At 41.3% G+C, this 14,837-nt stretch overlaps 1 protein-coding gene across 1 annotated transcript in view; it reads right to left on the bottom strand.

The window, feature by feature from the left end:
- Window positions 1-457: 457 nt before the first annotated feature.
- AIDA (axin interactor, dorsalization associated) overlaps window positions 458-14,837 on the bottom strand; it is a 32,954-nt gene continuing 18,574 nt past the window's right edge. Inside the window, exons 5-10 of the mRNA XM_077886839.1 lie at window positions 13,168-13,231; window positions 12,852-12,958; window positions 6,113-6,235; window positions 4,131-4,253; window positions 2,372-2,489; window positions 458-2,252 (exon numbers count right to left, since the gene is read on the bottom strand). Of these exons, the coding sequence (XP_077742965.1) occupies window positions 2,156-2,252; window positions 2,372-2,489; window positions 4,131-4,253; window positions 6,113-6,235; window positions 12,852-12,958; window positions 13,168-13,231 (632 nt within the window). The 3' untranslated portion in view covers window positions 458-2,155. The remainder of the gene's footprint in view (window positions 2,253-2,371; window positions 2,490-4,130; window positions 4,254-6,112; window positions 6,236-12,851; window positions 12,959-13,167; window positions 13,232-14,837) is intronic.

Raw genomic sequence — 14,837 nt, 5'->3', positions numbered from 1 at the left:
AACAATTCCAGTGTTGCTCACCTGAGCTGGGGCGGCCGCCTCTCCGTGCCTCCTTTGGCCCCGGGGCGCCCTCCCGTCACAGCTCTTTCACAGGGCCTCCAGCTAACCGGGGGTCTGGGCTTGGTTGCTAAAACCATCTTTTATGAAGCAGCAGTGTTTCAGCATGAGAGCATTTCTACTACAGTTCTTGTCCAATAGCTGCTTTTTTCCGTTGGAAAACAAAAAAATAATTTGTGGGAAGCACAGTATCCAGTATTGTGTCTACTGCTTCAAGATAACCACTTGTCACATCCCATTCAGGGCTGAATTAAAGCTACGCTAATCCCATTCGAGCTTCACTACTGCTGAAAGGCACTGTAGTCCATACATGTCGACGACAGCAGATGCGGCTTCGTACAAATTATCACTGACATACATGTCTTACGGTCTATGAGAAAAGAGAAAGACCAACAACAGATCAGTTTTGCTACATTTTAATAGTAGGTACTTTAAGGGATTATTTTTTTAGGTCTCGTCAGCAACATCCGACAGAAGGTACTGAGTACTCCACAGGGTACAGAGCGCTGCCAAGCACCTTAGAACATGTACAGGACTTGAAGAAAATGTGGTTCTTGCCCCTTGAGAAGCTGACAGTCGGGGGCTGACAACTCAGTCTAAGGGTTGAGTGAACAAACAAGGTAATTTATTAAGGCAAATTCTTCATCCCCTTGAGCTATTGTGGACTGAATCATTTTTGGAATTAATCTAATTAAGACAGACAAGACTCAATTTTGGTTGTGAATTCTTTCAGGCTCCAAGTTTTTAACATCCATCTCTAACAGAACAGACAGACAACCGGAAGTAAAGACCAGCTTTCTTGAAGTATAAGGACCAGAACACTTCACTGTGGCTACTTTAAAAAGCACACATCCAGCAGTAGGACTCGGGTTAATACACTAGTTTAGGAACAGGCCCAGTACTGGCGCTGCATTGCCCTCCTACCAGCAGTGGTCGTTAACACGGGGAATGTTGAACGTGTGGGTCTGCATCCAACCCCCCCATCCTAATGTTCTGCGGATCACATATCCATCCACCTCATGTGTCCTCTGAAAGTTTTATTTATGCCCCATTAAGTCAAAAGTAATGTAAATAGTCAAATTATAATAAGCTAATGACCTGCATATTCCCATATGGATGAAAGTCAATATATCTACAGAGGAAATAAATGGCAATCCTATCTACCTATATAGAAACAACTAGAGGAGCTCCAGCTTTTGCATACTCACCACCTAAGAGGTATGCAGGCTTTAAGGTTTCACAATCAGTTGTCAGGAAAACAGCAGTTACCCCTGCACTATCTCGTTAGCATCTGACTCAGCTTAGATGACGTGACTTAGAGGGCGTTACAAAGCCATCTAGAAATCTGTAATTACTCTGACATGTTCCATCGTTACCCCTAGAATCACTACCAGAACAAATAACGTGATGGGAAGAACAGCTAATCAACAGGACTACAAATGTGCTCTTTCAGAAAAACAATCTGGTCATCTGGAAAAATCACAGCTACGACCTGGGAACACTCCCATCTGGGATACTGATCTGGCCAAGGCACACGATTTCTAAACAGGAAAACCATGAGAGCAGGGTGAATTTAGGCCACCTCTGAGGAACTGCGTACGTCTCCGGGCTGACCTGCCCTGGGAGCCTACGCGATCCAATTCCTTCTCTCAACACAGTCTCATACGATCCTCCCCCCATCAGCTCAAAGTTTGGCATTCACTCAAAAAACCAAAAAAGCATACTGGAGCAGAAGTGAACGGACGTGTAAACTCTAGCACATTCTTATTGCTGTATTAATTTTGAAGACGAGCACGTCCTACCCACAGCAGTGTTGTTCCAGGAAGCAGGGCAGGAACAGTGGTAAGTTAGGAAAAGAGACTATGAATTGCACAAACACTATAAAAGTTAAAACACGTTTCAAAACTACAAGCCCGCATCCAAAGGAGTCGTCTGTGTCAGTGGCGTGCCGGGCTGTGAGCGGGGCGGGCTCGCTCCGGCCTGCCGGCGCCCGTGCGGCCTGCCCCCCGCCTGCTGGAGGCGAGTGCGCTCCGCGGAGCTGGGATGGTCGCTACTGAGTGGGAGGATTCACAGACGTTCCAGGTGACTCATGTCGGGGTCATTCCTTGTGCAAAGTCTGATGTAGATGAAGATAAAGTGGTTTCTTGGTCAATAACTGCAATTTCTTTCTTTTAAAGTCAGTGGGTTTCTTGTATCTGTAACCACAGCAGAAAAGTCATGGTTTACCAGAGCGGACAAAGGACCTATTCTACAGTCACACGCTAAGAACGAGTCACCACTCAACTGGCACGAAGCCCGCGTGCGCGTCACTTACAGTTCTATTACAATCGGCCCGGCTTTAATTTCATCCATCTCCATGAAAGCAAAGCACTTGGTGCTGGTGAACCTTTTTTTAGGCTTGTAGTGTTTGAATTCAAAGAAGATAGCTGCACCTACGGAATTAAAACAAACCACATCAGCCACAGACGGTGTATTTTCAGCGTGCCCATCATTTTCTGCCATCACCAGAAGCATCCGAGCGAGTAGCATAATTTTACCAAGTAACCTCTGTCAGACAGTCTCTCTGACCACACGACTGTGGTTTCACCTAAAACTCCTCTTCAACTGAACGCAGTGACATTTCTCCACAGCCTCCAATCCTACAAAGCACAGCAACGCGTCCTGAAGCTGGGCGGGCTCAAGAACGCATATAAGTTCACGCACACGTGGGATCCCTTCAACACCACACGAGGAACACAGAGGGTGCTTGTGAAGCACGAACGCTGCCCGCAGACGCTCAGTAAGTAGCAGAGGTATAAGAATTCGTCAAAATATCCAAGCTTAAAGCACTCTTCTCCCTCTGAAACAAAAGCTCCAAAGTTCAATGTTTGTGGGTGTTTTGGAGTTCAAAGAACATACATCATGTGCTGGTTCGGTTTTTTTTAAACTGTTACCTGTTTCCTAAAGCCTTTTATAGTGATCAGAGCACTGTTTTGGTTTTCTTGGAATTACGCGTTTGTGCGCAGACAGCATTCTGGAAGACAAAGGCCTAAAGAGCAAGCCTACTCCTATCCCACTCCTCCCTCAATGAGCAAGCTGCAATGAAAAATTCAGATGTTTTTATCTCCCCAAAGCCCAACAGATAAGCTCTCCCAACAGAAAGAAGCTTAAAACAGAGTAAGTTGCCTCATCAATGTAGCCAAGAACAATTAATTTCTTTTTTAAAAGATTTTATTTGGGACGCCTCGGTGGCTCAGCGGTTGAGCGTCTGACTTCCCGGGATCGAGTCCCGCATCGGGCTGCCTGCAGGGAGCCTGCTTCTCTTTCTGCCTATGTTGCCTGCTGCTGCGCACACTTGCAGCCACTGCGCCAAGAGAAGCCCCGAGAGACAAGTCTTTCAGTGGCAGGGCCCCGGCGCCAGATCTGAGAAGTAAAATGTCGAATATTTTAGAGAATGTGGCAACTGTTCAAAAAGCACTTCTGTGTCCCGTGAAGGCTTCTTGCAAAAGCATGACAAGTCAACAACTGCACCTGAATCCCAGGTGATGGAGGGATTCTGCGGTCCTGTCCTAGAACGCCGGCACCGCGCCGGGCACACGGCAGGGAGAAGCGTTAGTCCCAGGAACCGGCTAACCTGGAAACATAACTTCACCTTTTCATAAATGTGCTTTTGTCCTTTCCCATCCTTCTGCCAACCAAGTACAAATTATGGTATCTTCCTGCCCAATAAAATCAGCTGGGAAAACCGGTTCTTTCAATTCTTGGAGATTTAACCACCAGAGCACCTTAGGGAGCCTCTGCCTCCCTTCACTCTTCAGTAAGAGGCGAGCTTCGTTCTGTTTTGTTCAAGATGATGAAATGTTATAATCAAAGAACATTTATTACATAACTATTATTTATTACACAACCAGGTCATACAGTTCCTAATTCCCACATTTAAAAAAATTGGTATTTCATTCAAGTCAATAAACACTACGTGACAGTTGCTTCTGCCCACCATACGAGGTTACTGGGCGCGCACACACATGTGCACACACACACACACGAGGAGAACCCAGGCCACAAGAAGCCAATGTTTACCATCACAAACCAACCTTTGGTTAATTTTTCAACATGCTTCTGGAGCTCAATGTCCACATTAAAATGAACGTACGTATCTTCTTTTCTTGAAGCCACAGGAGTATCTTGCACAGGAGTTAAATCTATGCCATTCAGATCTACAGAGGAAAGGAAGAGTTTCAAATATATAAACTCCGACACTGCAAACGAACCACAGAGGAGAGTCTCAGCAGACACTCCTTTTGCTGTGAGCACCTACCCAGGGAGCTTCTGGTTTCCAGAGGTTTGTGGCACAGAAATAGTGGATGGGGCGTAGGGGAGAGGCCTCAGGGCCAGGGAAGGCAGCACGGCCATGTATGGGGGCAAAAGAAAGCTTGAAGGACAACAAAAAGCGTGATCCTTATAGATCCTTATAGTTAAGAGGGGAAAAGAACTGTTGTCTTCCTTATGCCACTATACTGTTGTCTGCAATAAAAATTTGGAACATGAATACTATTCCACAGCGGGGCTCCTACCCATTTCCAACCTTGATCAAGTGCATGGCATGGAAAGGCCTTTCATTGATCATTATCAGAATCGTCCTGCTGTACTTCAGTCAGAACTAAAGCAAAGGACATGAAAGCTGCCAATGAAACCTTTCTCTTTCATTGTAATTTTTTAGACAGAATACCTACATTCTATCTGCTAGAAAATAACCGGATTTATAATCGCCAGATGGTACACTATGTAGGGTGTATGGTTTTACTTTCCTGGAGCCAGGAATCTTCCAGTTTAATCAAATTCAACATGGACTTATTTAGTGATCGAGTGTTTATATATTACTCAACAGACTTCTATCTTAGAGAACTTAAAACAATTTGGTACATTCCATTATTTCAGTCCCTAAAAATACTTCCGCAAAAACAGATTTCAGTTCAGTGTGGGTGCAAAGGTAACATAATATCTATCACATCCATCGTTTGTTACATTCTGTTTTACTGTGTCCCGTCCCAGGTGAGTCCCAAGTGAGGCCTTTACAGACTGCCTATCCGATAACTGCTGTGGGCCGTGGGGTCTCTATGTTAGAATTCTCTGCATCTGGATTCATTTCTCTTTTATTCGGTACTACTGAACCCCGGGGCCTGAATTTGTTTCTATGATTGATAAAAGTTCCATTTCAGTCCTTATCTGTTTCTTTGGTTTGTCTCAAAGTGCAGATAAACTGTAGATGAAGACTGATGGTGCAGTAATTTCTGAGTAATAGTGTGACAACCTCACTGTCAATCACTTAATAAGTATTTTTAAAAGACCGCCGGGCGCTTTGCTAGTAAGGTGCCGTATAAATGCCTGACACCAACCAAAGAATCCTATCAGTGCAGATTCTGTTTTAAACCAAAGACTCAAAAAGTTGTTTTCAAGGAATAAATGGCATGCCACACTGGACAGTAGAAAACAAATCCTGAGGACAACGTTGCTTACTTCATAGGGAATACATTGCTTCTGTAATCTCCCCAGCATTAGGCTCAGGGTATGAGGTTTATGGACGTGGCTGTCCTCCTCCCCCATCTCCACCGGAGGCCCGGCTCTCATGCACCCCTGCAGGGGCCCCGTGTCCAGGGCGCCGCAGCGGGAATCAGAGGGCCCCGAAGGGGACGTCTGCGGGAAGAGGAGAGCGTGGGGCTTTGCAGAGAAAAGCACACACCCTGAGAAGGTGGCAGGAAGGAAGTATCTGGCGTTAAAGACAGTGTGTATGTATAGTCAGCACCCTGGATGGGATTTTAAGAATATTGAAACGTACCAAAAAATCCTCAAAAGCAAATGTGCATGTATGTTATAAATAATGAAGTATTTTTAGAAAATCATTCAGAAATATTCAGTGAAGGAACGGTGACGGCCGCCCAGTGATTTTACCTCTCTGTAGGATGAATGCAAATAAACTGTCACAGAGGCAAGGACCCACCCCATACCCACCAACGTCCCAGGTGAGAAACAACGTCACACAATTTGCCAGAAGGGAAAACGCAGACGAGTTATTTACCCTTTACACTAACTGTAATATAGGGATCGATGCACTGCCCCGCATCCTTCAGACCGATTTTCTCAATTCTGATAGTGAGCGACGTCATCCCTGGTTCTGCCGGCAGCCTGGGTAGTAAAGTGCCTGGCGAGAGAAGAGCGAGAACGGTGAGCTCCGCCCGCGCCCGCACAGCAAGTACTGGGACAACGCAGAGAAGATACGGCCTTGCTCGTAACGGACTCAGCAACGAGCCAGGCATGGTTCTAGTTCCCCGAACTCCCAAACCTTCAATGTGATTCTTTTGGACAAATACTTCCAAATCTGTTATAGATTCGACTGACTCCGGGCAGCCCCAATTCCTGCATACTTTACGTACTTCTGTACCTATACTTCACGCTTACTCCTATGGCAGAAGGTGTATTTCGTATCTCTATAGAAAGTGGAAGAATAAAGGCAAGGAGCTTTTTATTTTTATTTTTTGGAACATTTTATTTTACTTTAAAGATTTTATTTATTCATGAGAGACACAGAGAGAGAGAGAGAGGCAGAGACACAGGCAGAGGGAGGAGCAGGCTCCATGCAGGGAGCCCGACGTGGGACTCGATCCCAGGTCTCCAGGATCACGCCCTGGACTGAAAGCGGACACTCAGCTCCTGGGTCACCCACGTGCCCTGACAAAGAGCTTTTTTAGACTTTTGTTCTATTATCCTGAAGTTTGAGAAACTTAATACCAGATTCAGTCAACAAATCTTTTAGTTATTAATGGAATAACTTAATTTGATGTTTACATATTTAATTAAATAATTGTAACTTCCCACCCTTTCTGCATCCTATTGTCTGATCTTTCTCTGGAAAATTAATCCTGCTGAGAATGGCATACACAACAACAGCAACTGTGTATCTGAAACCTCTCGTACATATCTATTAAATTTTTTAAGACGGAAAAATCACCCAGAACCACATGAGAGCATTCCCTACCATTGTGAGCTGCTCCAAGTTTTTAGAATTGTCTGAACAACGCTGCTGTAAATATTCCTGTATACATATTCTAGTGCGTTCTGGACATCTAACACCAAAGTTTAGTTTTACATGTTAAGCTCTTCTCTATTAGTGGCATCTTCTGATTATGATGAAGTCTCAATGTTAGTAAGTTCAATATTTCTTAATCCCTGAATTCCATACAGTCACCGCTTTCTGTGTCCTATTCCAAGACCATGAGGTGTTTTCTTATCTTGTAAGAACCATTTTTCCATTTGCATTTAATTCCACAATCCACTTTGAATTCACTTATCCTTGGTGTATAGTAGGAGCCAATTTCATTCTATCCAACATGGGATACACAATTGTCCCAGCACTACTTACTTATTTCTTTAAAAAGATTTATCATTTTAGAGAAAGAGTTCGCACACAAGTGGGAGGGGTAGAGGGGAAGGAGAGAGAATCCCAAGCCAAAGCGCCATTGGGTGGGAAGTTTGCTTCTCCCTCTGCCCTTCCCCCTGGCTCCTGATCACCCTCTTTTCCTCCCTCTCTCTCTCAAATAAATAAAATCTTAAAAAAAAAAAAAAAAAAAAAACCATCACTTCTCCTATTGATCTGCAGTGCACTCTGATCATAAATCAAGTGTGGGCTATTCTGGGCTTTCCGTTCTGTCTCACGGGACTGTTTCCTATCCTTGTATCAGTACCATGGTGTCCTAATCACTGTAATTTTGTCAAATCTTGACATTTGGTAAAACAAATTCTCTCCTCTTGAGATTACTTTCTGAAAGTGAACTACTTTTGGCCCATTGCATTTCCATGTAAAGTATAAAAACAGCTGTCAAGTTCTTCTAAAAAAGTCTACTGGAATAGCAGTGAAGTTCAGATCAACTTTAGAAACAGTCACATCTTTTACAAATTGCTTCTTCCAATCCATTAACTGAAATACACCTTTTCATGTATTAAAGACTTCTTAATTTCTTGATAGTTTTATTATTTTCTTCACAAAGGTCTTAAACTTCTTTTGTTATTATTACTAGGTATTTGATATTCTATGATACTATAATAAATGTTATAATATTTATTTTCTAAGCAATTACTGCTTGTTTATAGATTAAAAAAATCTATACTTAAGAATTGGTTCTTTCAAAGAGACATGCATGCTCATGCTAAACTCTCTTATTAATCCTAATGACTACTCCTCTGTTTCTTTTACAGGTACTATATACTCATTACATCTACAGATAAAAGAATTTTCTTCTGATTTTTATCTTTTATTTTTCTTGTCCTAGTGTACTTGCTAGGACTTCCAGACAACGTTAATAAAGACAGGTAACAGTACGCACTCTTACTTTTGCCTTGTTCTTGATCTGAAAAGAAAAGCTCCAATTTTCACAAGTATGATTTTGGCTCAGGTCATGATCTCAGGGTTGTGGGATCAAGCCTCGCCTTGGGCTCCTCACTCAGCAGGGAGTCTGCTTGAGATTCTCTCTCTCCCTCCCCACTGCCCCACCCCCACCATGCAAGCACTTGCTCTCCCCAACCCCCAAAAGGGACTGCTTATCTAACTGTCAAAGTCAATGGTAGATTCTCCTTTTATGAAAGATTGTTTTTCCCGAGTAAATATTAAAACTGTTTCCACATTAAAGAGATAAATTTCATTATTTTTAGTTTCAAAAATAAAGATATATACACATATTTAAGCCTATATAGAGATAAATCATCACACTTGTATAATAATTTTGAAACAGCTGAGCCTATATTTGAGCTTGAACATGTCACTCAATTAGAAAATGTTTTTTAGGGATCCCTGGGTGGCGCAGCGGTTTAGCGCCTGCCTTTGGCCCAGGGCGCGATCCTGGAGACCCGGGATCGAATCCCACGTCAGGCTCCTGGTGCATGGGGCCTGCTTCTCCCTCTGCATATGTCTCTGCCTCTCTCTCTCTCTCTCTCTCTGTGACTATCATAAATAAATAAATTAAATAAATCTTTAAAAAAAAAAAAAAAGAAAATGTTTTTTAAAATCTTTTTTTTTTCTTTTAATATTTTATTTATTCATGAGAGCCATTCAGAGAGGCAGAGATATAGGCAGAGGGAGAAGCAGGCTCTCCCTGGGAGAGCCCGATTCAGGACTCGATCCCAGGACCCCAGGGATGATGCCCTGAGCCAAAGGCAGATGCTCAACCACTGAGCCACCCAGGTGCCCCTGTTTTTTAAAATCTTAAAAAATTGTGTCTTGGGCTATTTTAAAATTCATATTGTTTTGGCTTATGATTTTAGTAGCTGTACTATTCAACACTGTCAGTAAATTTTCTGGACGTAAATAACAAGTTGTAAAATTTATATCCTTTATTTAAAATGAAATCTACCAGGCCTATCTTTATTTTTTATTTTTAAAATTCTAATTTTTTGAAAGAGACAGAGAGAGAGAGAGAGAAAAGAATGAGAGGGAGAGGGGAAGCAGACTCCCTGCTGAGCAGGGCTCGATCCCAGGACCCCAAGATCATGATCTGAGCCCAAGTCAGACATTTAACTGACTGAGCCACTGATGTATACCTCAAGCCTACCATTAGACAAATTAAATCTCATTTTGGCTAAAGACAGTTATTTAACAGAAATTTATTATGTTTGCCTTAGGAGTTTTTTTAAATTTTTAAAAAGAGAAAGTAGCATCAAGAAAGCTAAGATTTTTTTTTTTAATCTTTCTTTTTCTCAAGAAAGGTTGGCTAAAAGTCATTTTTAATTTTGAATGGGAAAAAACTACTGAGTCATATCCTATCACATACAACACAGTCTTCATCAGCCTTACAGTGGTAGTGTTTACATAACTATGTATTTGTCAAAACTTACACAACCACATATTAAAAAGTGTTAATTTTATACATGTAAATGATACTTCAGTAAATCTGCCTTTAAATTTAAAAAGTCACAATAAACTTACAACTCAATAAATTATAGAAGAACAAAGGTGGTGACAAATAAAAAGTCACAATTCTCAGAAACTTTTGCCACCAAAATGCAGACACTGCCTAGGCATCATGGAAATCCTGTTGAATTCCCTCAGGGTAATAAGGAAAAGCTTTTTTTTTTCCTGCTTTACAATTAACTGTTAAATGTCATCTTCCTACTTCAATAATGATTTCATTAAGTATAACTTTACAAACTACTTTTTAAAAAAGATGTTATTTATTTATTTGAGGGAGAGTGAGGGAGAGCATGAATGAGGGAGCAGAGGGAGAGGGAACAGCAGACTCCCTGCTGAGCAGGTAACCCGATGTGGGGCTCGATCCCAGGACCTGAGATCATGACCTGAGCTGAAGGCAGATACTTAACCGACTGAGCCACCCAGGCACCCCTACAAATTACTTTTTAATAACATTCATGTAACTATTAAATACAGTTAAACTACATGTGTTCTTTCTTACTTTTAGGAAAAAGAAATTCAGCGAAGAGAAGGGTTCAGTAATCTTTCTGGATCTCTGAAACAAAATATCACACTGCTTTATAGAATACAAAAATCTATGTAATTCGGACTTAATACTATGTGGCAAATGGATTTAATTTATGGTACAAGTTTCTTTTCAACTCAGCAACCTGAAACCCACAAAGAGCTTAATCTGTGTCATGGTTTTACATCATCTACTTTAAGGATCTTATTTGCTCTAGAAATACAGCAAGTGAGCAAACCACCAAATCAGACTGAAATTTATAGCACTGGAAGCTACATCAATTACAATATGTGTTTTGAAAAGGGAATTATTCAGTCAATAAAACAGCTAAGTAATTTCTCTCGGCAGCTCAGCAAACTTGAAATTTCCTATGTATAAGACAAAAATAAGAAAAATACACCACTCTTCATAGTGAAGCAGATTGGAAATAATGCCCTTGTACCAAGGAAACATTCACACTAGCTATTCCCTCCCTCTAGTGCCTATAACTTGCCCAGTAACCACCGCCCCCCGCGCCAGCACAGGTCCTGCTACCTTCCGCTGAAGAGGGGGAACAGTCAGAACAACAGGTGTCATGCCACATTCATCATGGGATGCAGCTTTAGCCACAGTGCCACGTTTTGTCTTCACAGTAACCTTACGAGTTAGGCACTGTTATTCTCCCATTTTATAAAGAAAGAAATTGAGCTTCAGACTGGCTTAGGAAACAAGAGCAAAGTCCTTCAACTAGTAACTGTCAGAGCCGAGACTCCAGCCCAAGTATCTATGCTGTTTCTGCTCCATGATGCCTCCTCCCCAAGAAGTATTAAGAACCCTGGAATATTATTCTATTTTTATTAGCAAGTTACCTGAATGACACACAGATTATATTTAGTGCTACTGTAACGCTTCCAGGGTCTATTTCAAAATGCATGATAATCTTATAGAATATTGCTATCATTCCTAAGTGAATTAGTTTGCCAGACATGCAAACTATGCACTGTATAAGAATAGGACAGAGGGAGCCAGTGATTTGGAGAGGCAAGAAACTCATCCAGGGTGCCTGCCCAGGTCATATACAGAAATGGAAGATCCTCATCGAGACCTTCTGCTAATAAAAAAGGCTTGCCAAACATTATTTCCTTTCCTAAAACAAGATGGGGAAAAAAAACCATTTGCTTAGTACCCACTCCCCTTGGATCTAGTTTTAATGACTACATTTGATTAACCAAAGAAGTGCTTACAATAATGTACAGAAAAAAAAAAAATGTACAGAAAAGAGCTGTTGTGGCAGGCCTGAGACTGTTACTCTCAGAAGGCCTGCTGGCAAGGCCACCCCTGGGCTGGAGTTTGGGAACTTGGATTTCAGGCACATTCCCACCATCCCCCACCCCAATAAGAATGGTCTCTATCTGTAAACTGTGCAAACAATATGGTTTACACTGAATATCTGCTTTCCTTCTGGAAGTCTGGAATTCCGGCCAGTGCTAATAAGCACAGGGTGCCTATGTGATCAGCCCCTACAAACAACTCTGGGCACTAAGTCTCTTAAGAGCTTCCCTCAGATACAGCACTTTACATGTAGTACAACCTACGTGATTCTACTAGGAGAGGACGCTCAGAAGCTTGCACCTCATGGGGTTACTGGGTGGTGGCCATTAAGGAGGGCATCTAATGTTATGAGCACTGGGTGTCACATGCAACTGATGAATCACTCAATTCTACATCTGAAACTAATAATTCATTCTATGTTAACTACCATGGATTTAAATACAATCTTAAAAAAAAAAAAGCTTGTGTCTTGTTTCTTCCAGACTTCATTCACTTGCACACCTTTTCCCTTTGCTGACTTTGTTCTTTGTCTTTACTCACGGCAAGAAATCACAGCTGTGAATACAACTATATGCTGAATCCATGAGTCCTCCTAGCAAATCACTGAACTTCAGGGTGGCCCTGTGCATCCCAAAACAGTAAGATACTTTCAGACTCTTCTTATAAAATAGCTCCAGCCAATAACATGGCTATGAAAATTTGCTTAAGATTAGCAGGAGCTTTAGGGAGGTTTTACTTCCCAGTAGAAGTACCAAAATAAATTCTAAACACCCTAAACTTAGATTAAGTTTTGCCTATTTTTATTTTATTAAAATATTTCATTTATTTATTTGACAGAGAGAGAGAGTGAGAGCGCGTACAAGCAGAGGGAGTGGCAGGCAAAGGGAGTGGGAGAAGCAGATTCCCAATGTGGGACTCTATCCCAGAACCCTGAGATCATGACCTCAGCCAAAAGCAGATGCTTAACCAATTGAGCCATCGAGGCACACCAAGTTATACCTATTTTTAATAAGTGATACTCACCAGGAACTCTAGCAGGAAAGGAATCAGGAGACCCTGCTCCAGCACCACCCTCTTCTTCATCTTCTTCAAATTCCAAATGCTCTTCTTCACCGGGTGCTAAAATTCTTCTACATGCAAAATGGCAGAAAAAAACAGTGAGCTACAAAACTACCCTATGAGAGGCATCAGAGTCAAAAGACATGAATACAAAAAATGTAGACATAAAAATGTTGATATATTAAAAATACTAATACTGATATAAAAAATGCAGAAATATCTGAAAACCAGGTACAAAATAATAAATAGGAAGACAAATATTGGTGCATATTTATTTTACCTTAAAGGGACAGGTTGAACATCAAATGGGAACTCTTTATTATATGTAAGAATATTCTTTAGGACTAGAATAAAAATGGAGAGAAAGATACATAAATTCTTCCATGAATCAAAATTAAAAATTTTATTAGAAATACTGATTTTTCATCAATTTTACTATGCATATTAATACTTTAAAAAAATTCCCAATCTTATCATCAGTCAGAGCCACAATACATTGGTCCATTGAAGGTCTTAGCAAAAGAAAATACCCGTAAGTATACTCTAGGTACCATGACTTCGTCAGATCTCCAAGGAGATTAAGTTCCAGAGTCTCAGAGCCCTTATGGAAAATAAACTCCAAAACAGATGTACAAGTCCTAGGTGAGACACAGGGCAGCAAAGAAAGAAAAGATCTCCTCCCTGGAGTACTTCAATTAAAAGACTGGTATCAAAGATAACCAATTAGAGGTACATGAACTTATTTTGGACTATGTCCTGATTAGATTTCCCTCCAACTCCATAAAACTGACAAAATTGGTTAAAATTGGTTATAATTTCTATATGCCATTTATGATAGTTTATTATATACATACATAGACAAATTCACAAAGAGGGATTTACCCTTGAGAAGTCTTCAGATAACATGGCACCCACCACCGTCTGTATCACGGTATGGTCCATGATTATAATCATTTTGGCATATAAACTTAGAGAGATGTCCTGTAACTGTGCCTACATTTAGAGAGCTACTATAAATATGGATACTTCACAGGGTTACTAAACATATATAATTCAGTGCCTCTTATCTGGCATTATGGGTTTTCAGTAACTACCTGCAGTTACATGAAGGTAAAGTAATGGCATTAACTGAGCAATCCAAAAAGTTCCTATGATTTTGTACTCAACTTCCTCAGCCTAATTTTGGAGTGCTGTCATTTACAGAGAAAATAGGTGTATATGTTGTCATCCCCAAGTAGGAAATCCCAGAGCACAGGTTGAAATTTTATGACTTATTCCTACAGGAGTCAGGTGTGTTTTTCAGACTTCTCATACATGCACTCTTACTGAGTCCTTCAGGGAGTAAGGTCTGAGACTTGCGTCTCGCTTCTTATTCATTCTTAGTCTCTCTCTCCCTCCAGCTCTTACCCTCATCTTTCCTTTCTCTTTTTCTCAACAAATGTGCACTGAGTGCTCACAATGTTCCAGTCATCAAGACAGAGGGTTCTTGCTCTCATGTATGGATCTTAGATTCGAGTCAGGAAAAGTGGACAGTAAATAAACCCAAGAGATTAACCAGGAAGCGTTAGACTGTGGTTAGTGTGACAAAGGACAGGATCAGGATGAGTGGGTTTAAGTGGAGTAGAGGGACAACTTCAGCTAAGGTGGACAGGGTAGGCCTTTCAAAACTAACTTGGTAGAAGACAAGTGAGCCATAACCTGGAATGAGAGGAATCATCCATAAGTAGCACTGGAACAATGGCTTTCCAAGTATTAAAAAACAGGGTAGAGGGGTGCCTGGCTGGCTCAGTCGGTGGAGCACGGGACTCTTGATCTTTGGGTTGTGAGCTTGAGGCACACTGAGTGGACAGATTACTTGAAAATAAAATCTTTATAGCAACAAGAAAGGCTCTGAGAAAAAAAAAAAAAAAGAAGAAAGGCTCTGAGGCAAGTACTAGTTTGGCTTGTTCA

This window comes from Canis aureus, chromosome 38 (genome assembly GCF_053574225.1).
Source record: "Canis aureus isolate CA01 chromosome 38, VMU_Caureus_v.1.0, whole genome shotgun sequence".
NCBI lineage: Eukaryota > Metazoa > Chordata > Mammalia > Carnivora > Canidae > Canis > Canis aureus.
The sequence above is the reverse complement of the archived record's forward strand: the minus strand, read 5'-3'. Positions and strand labels throughout refer to the sequence as shown.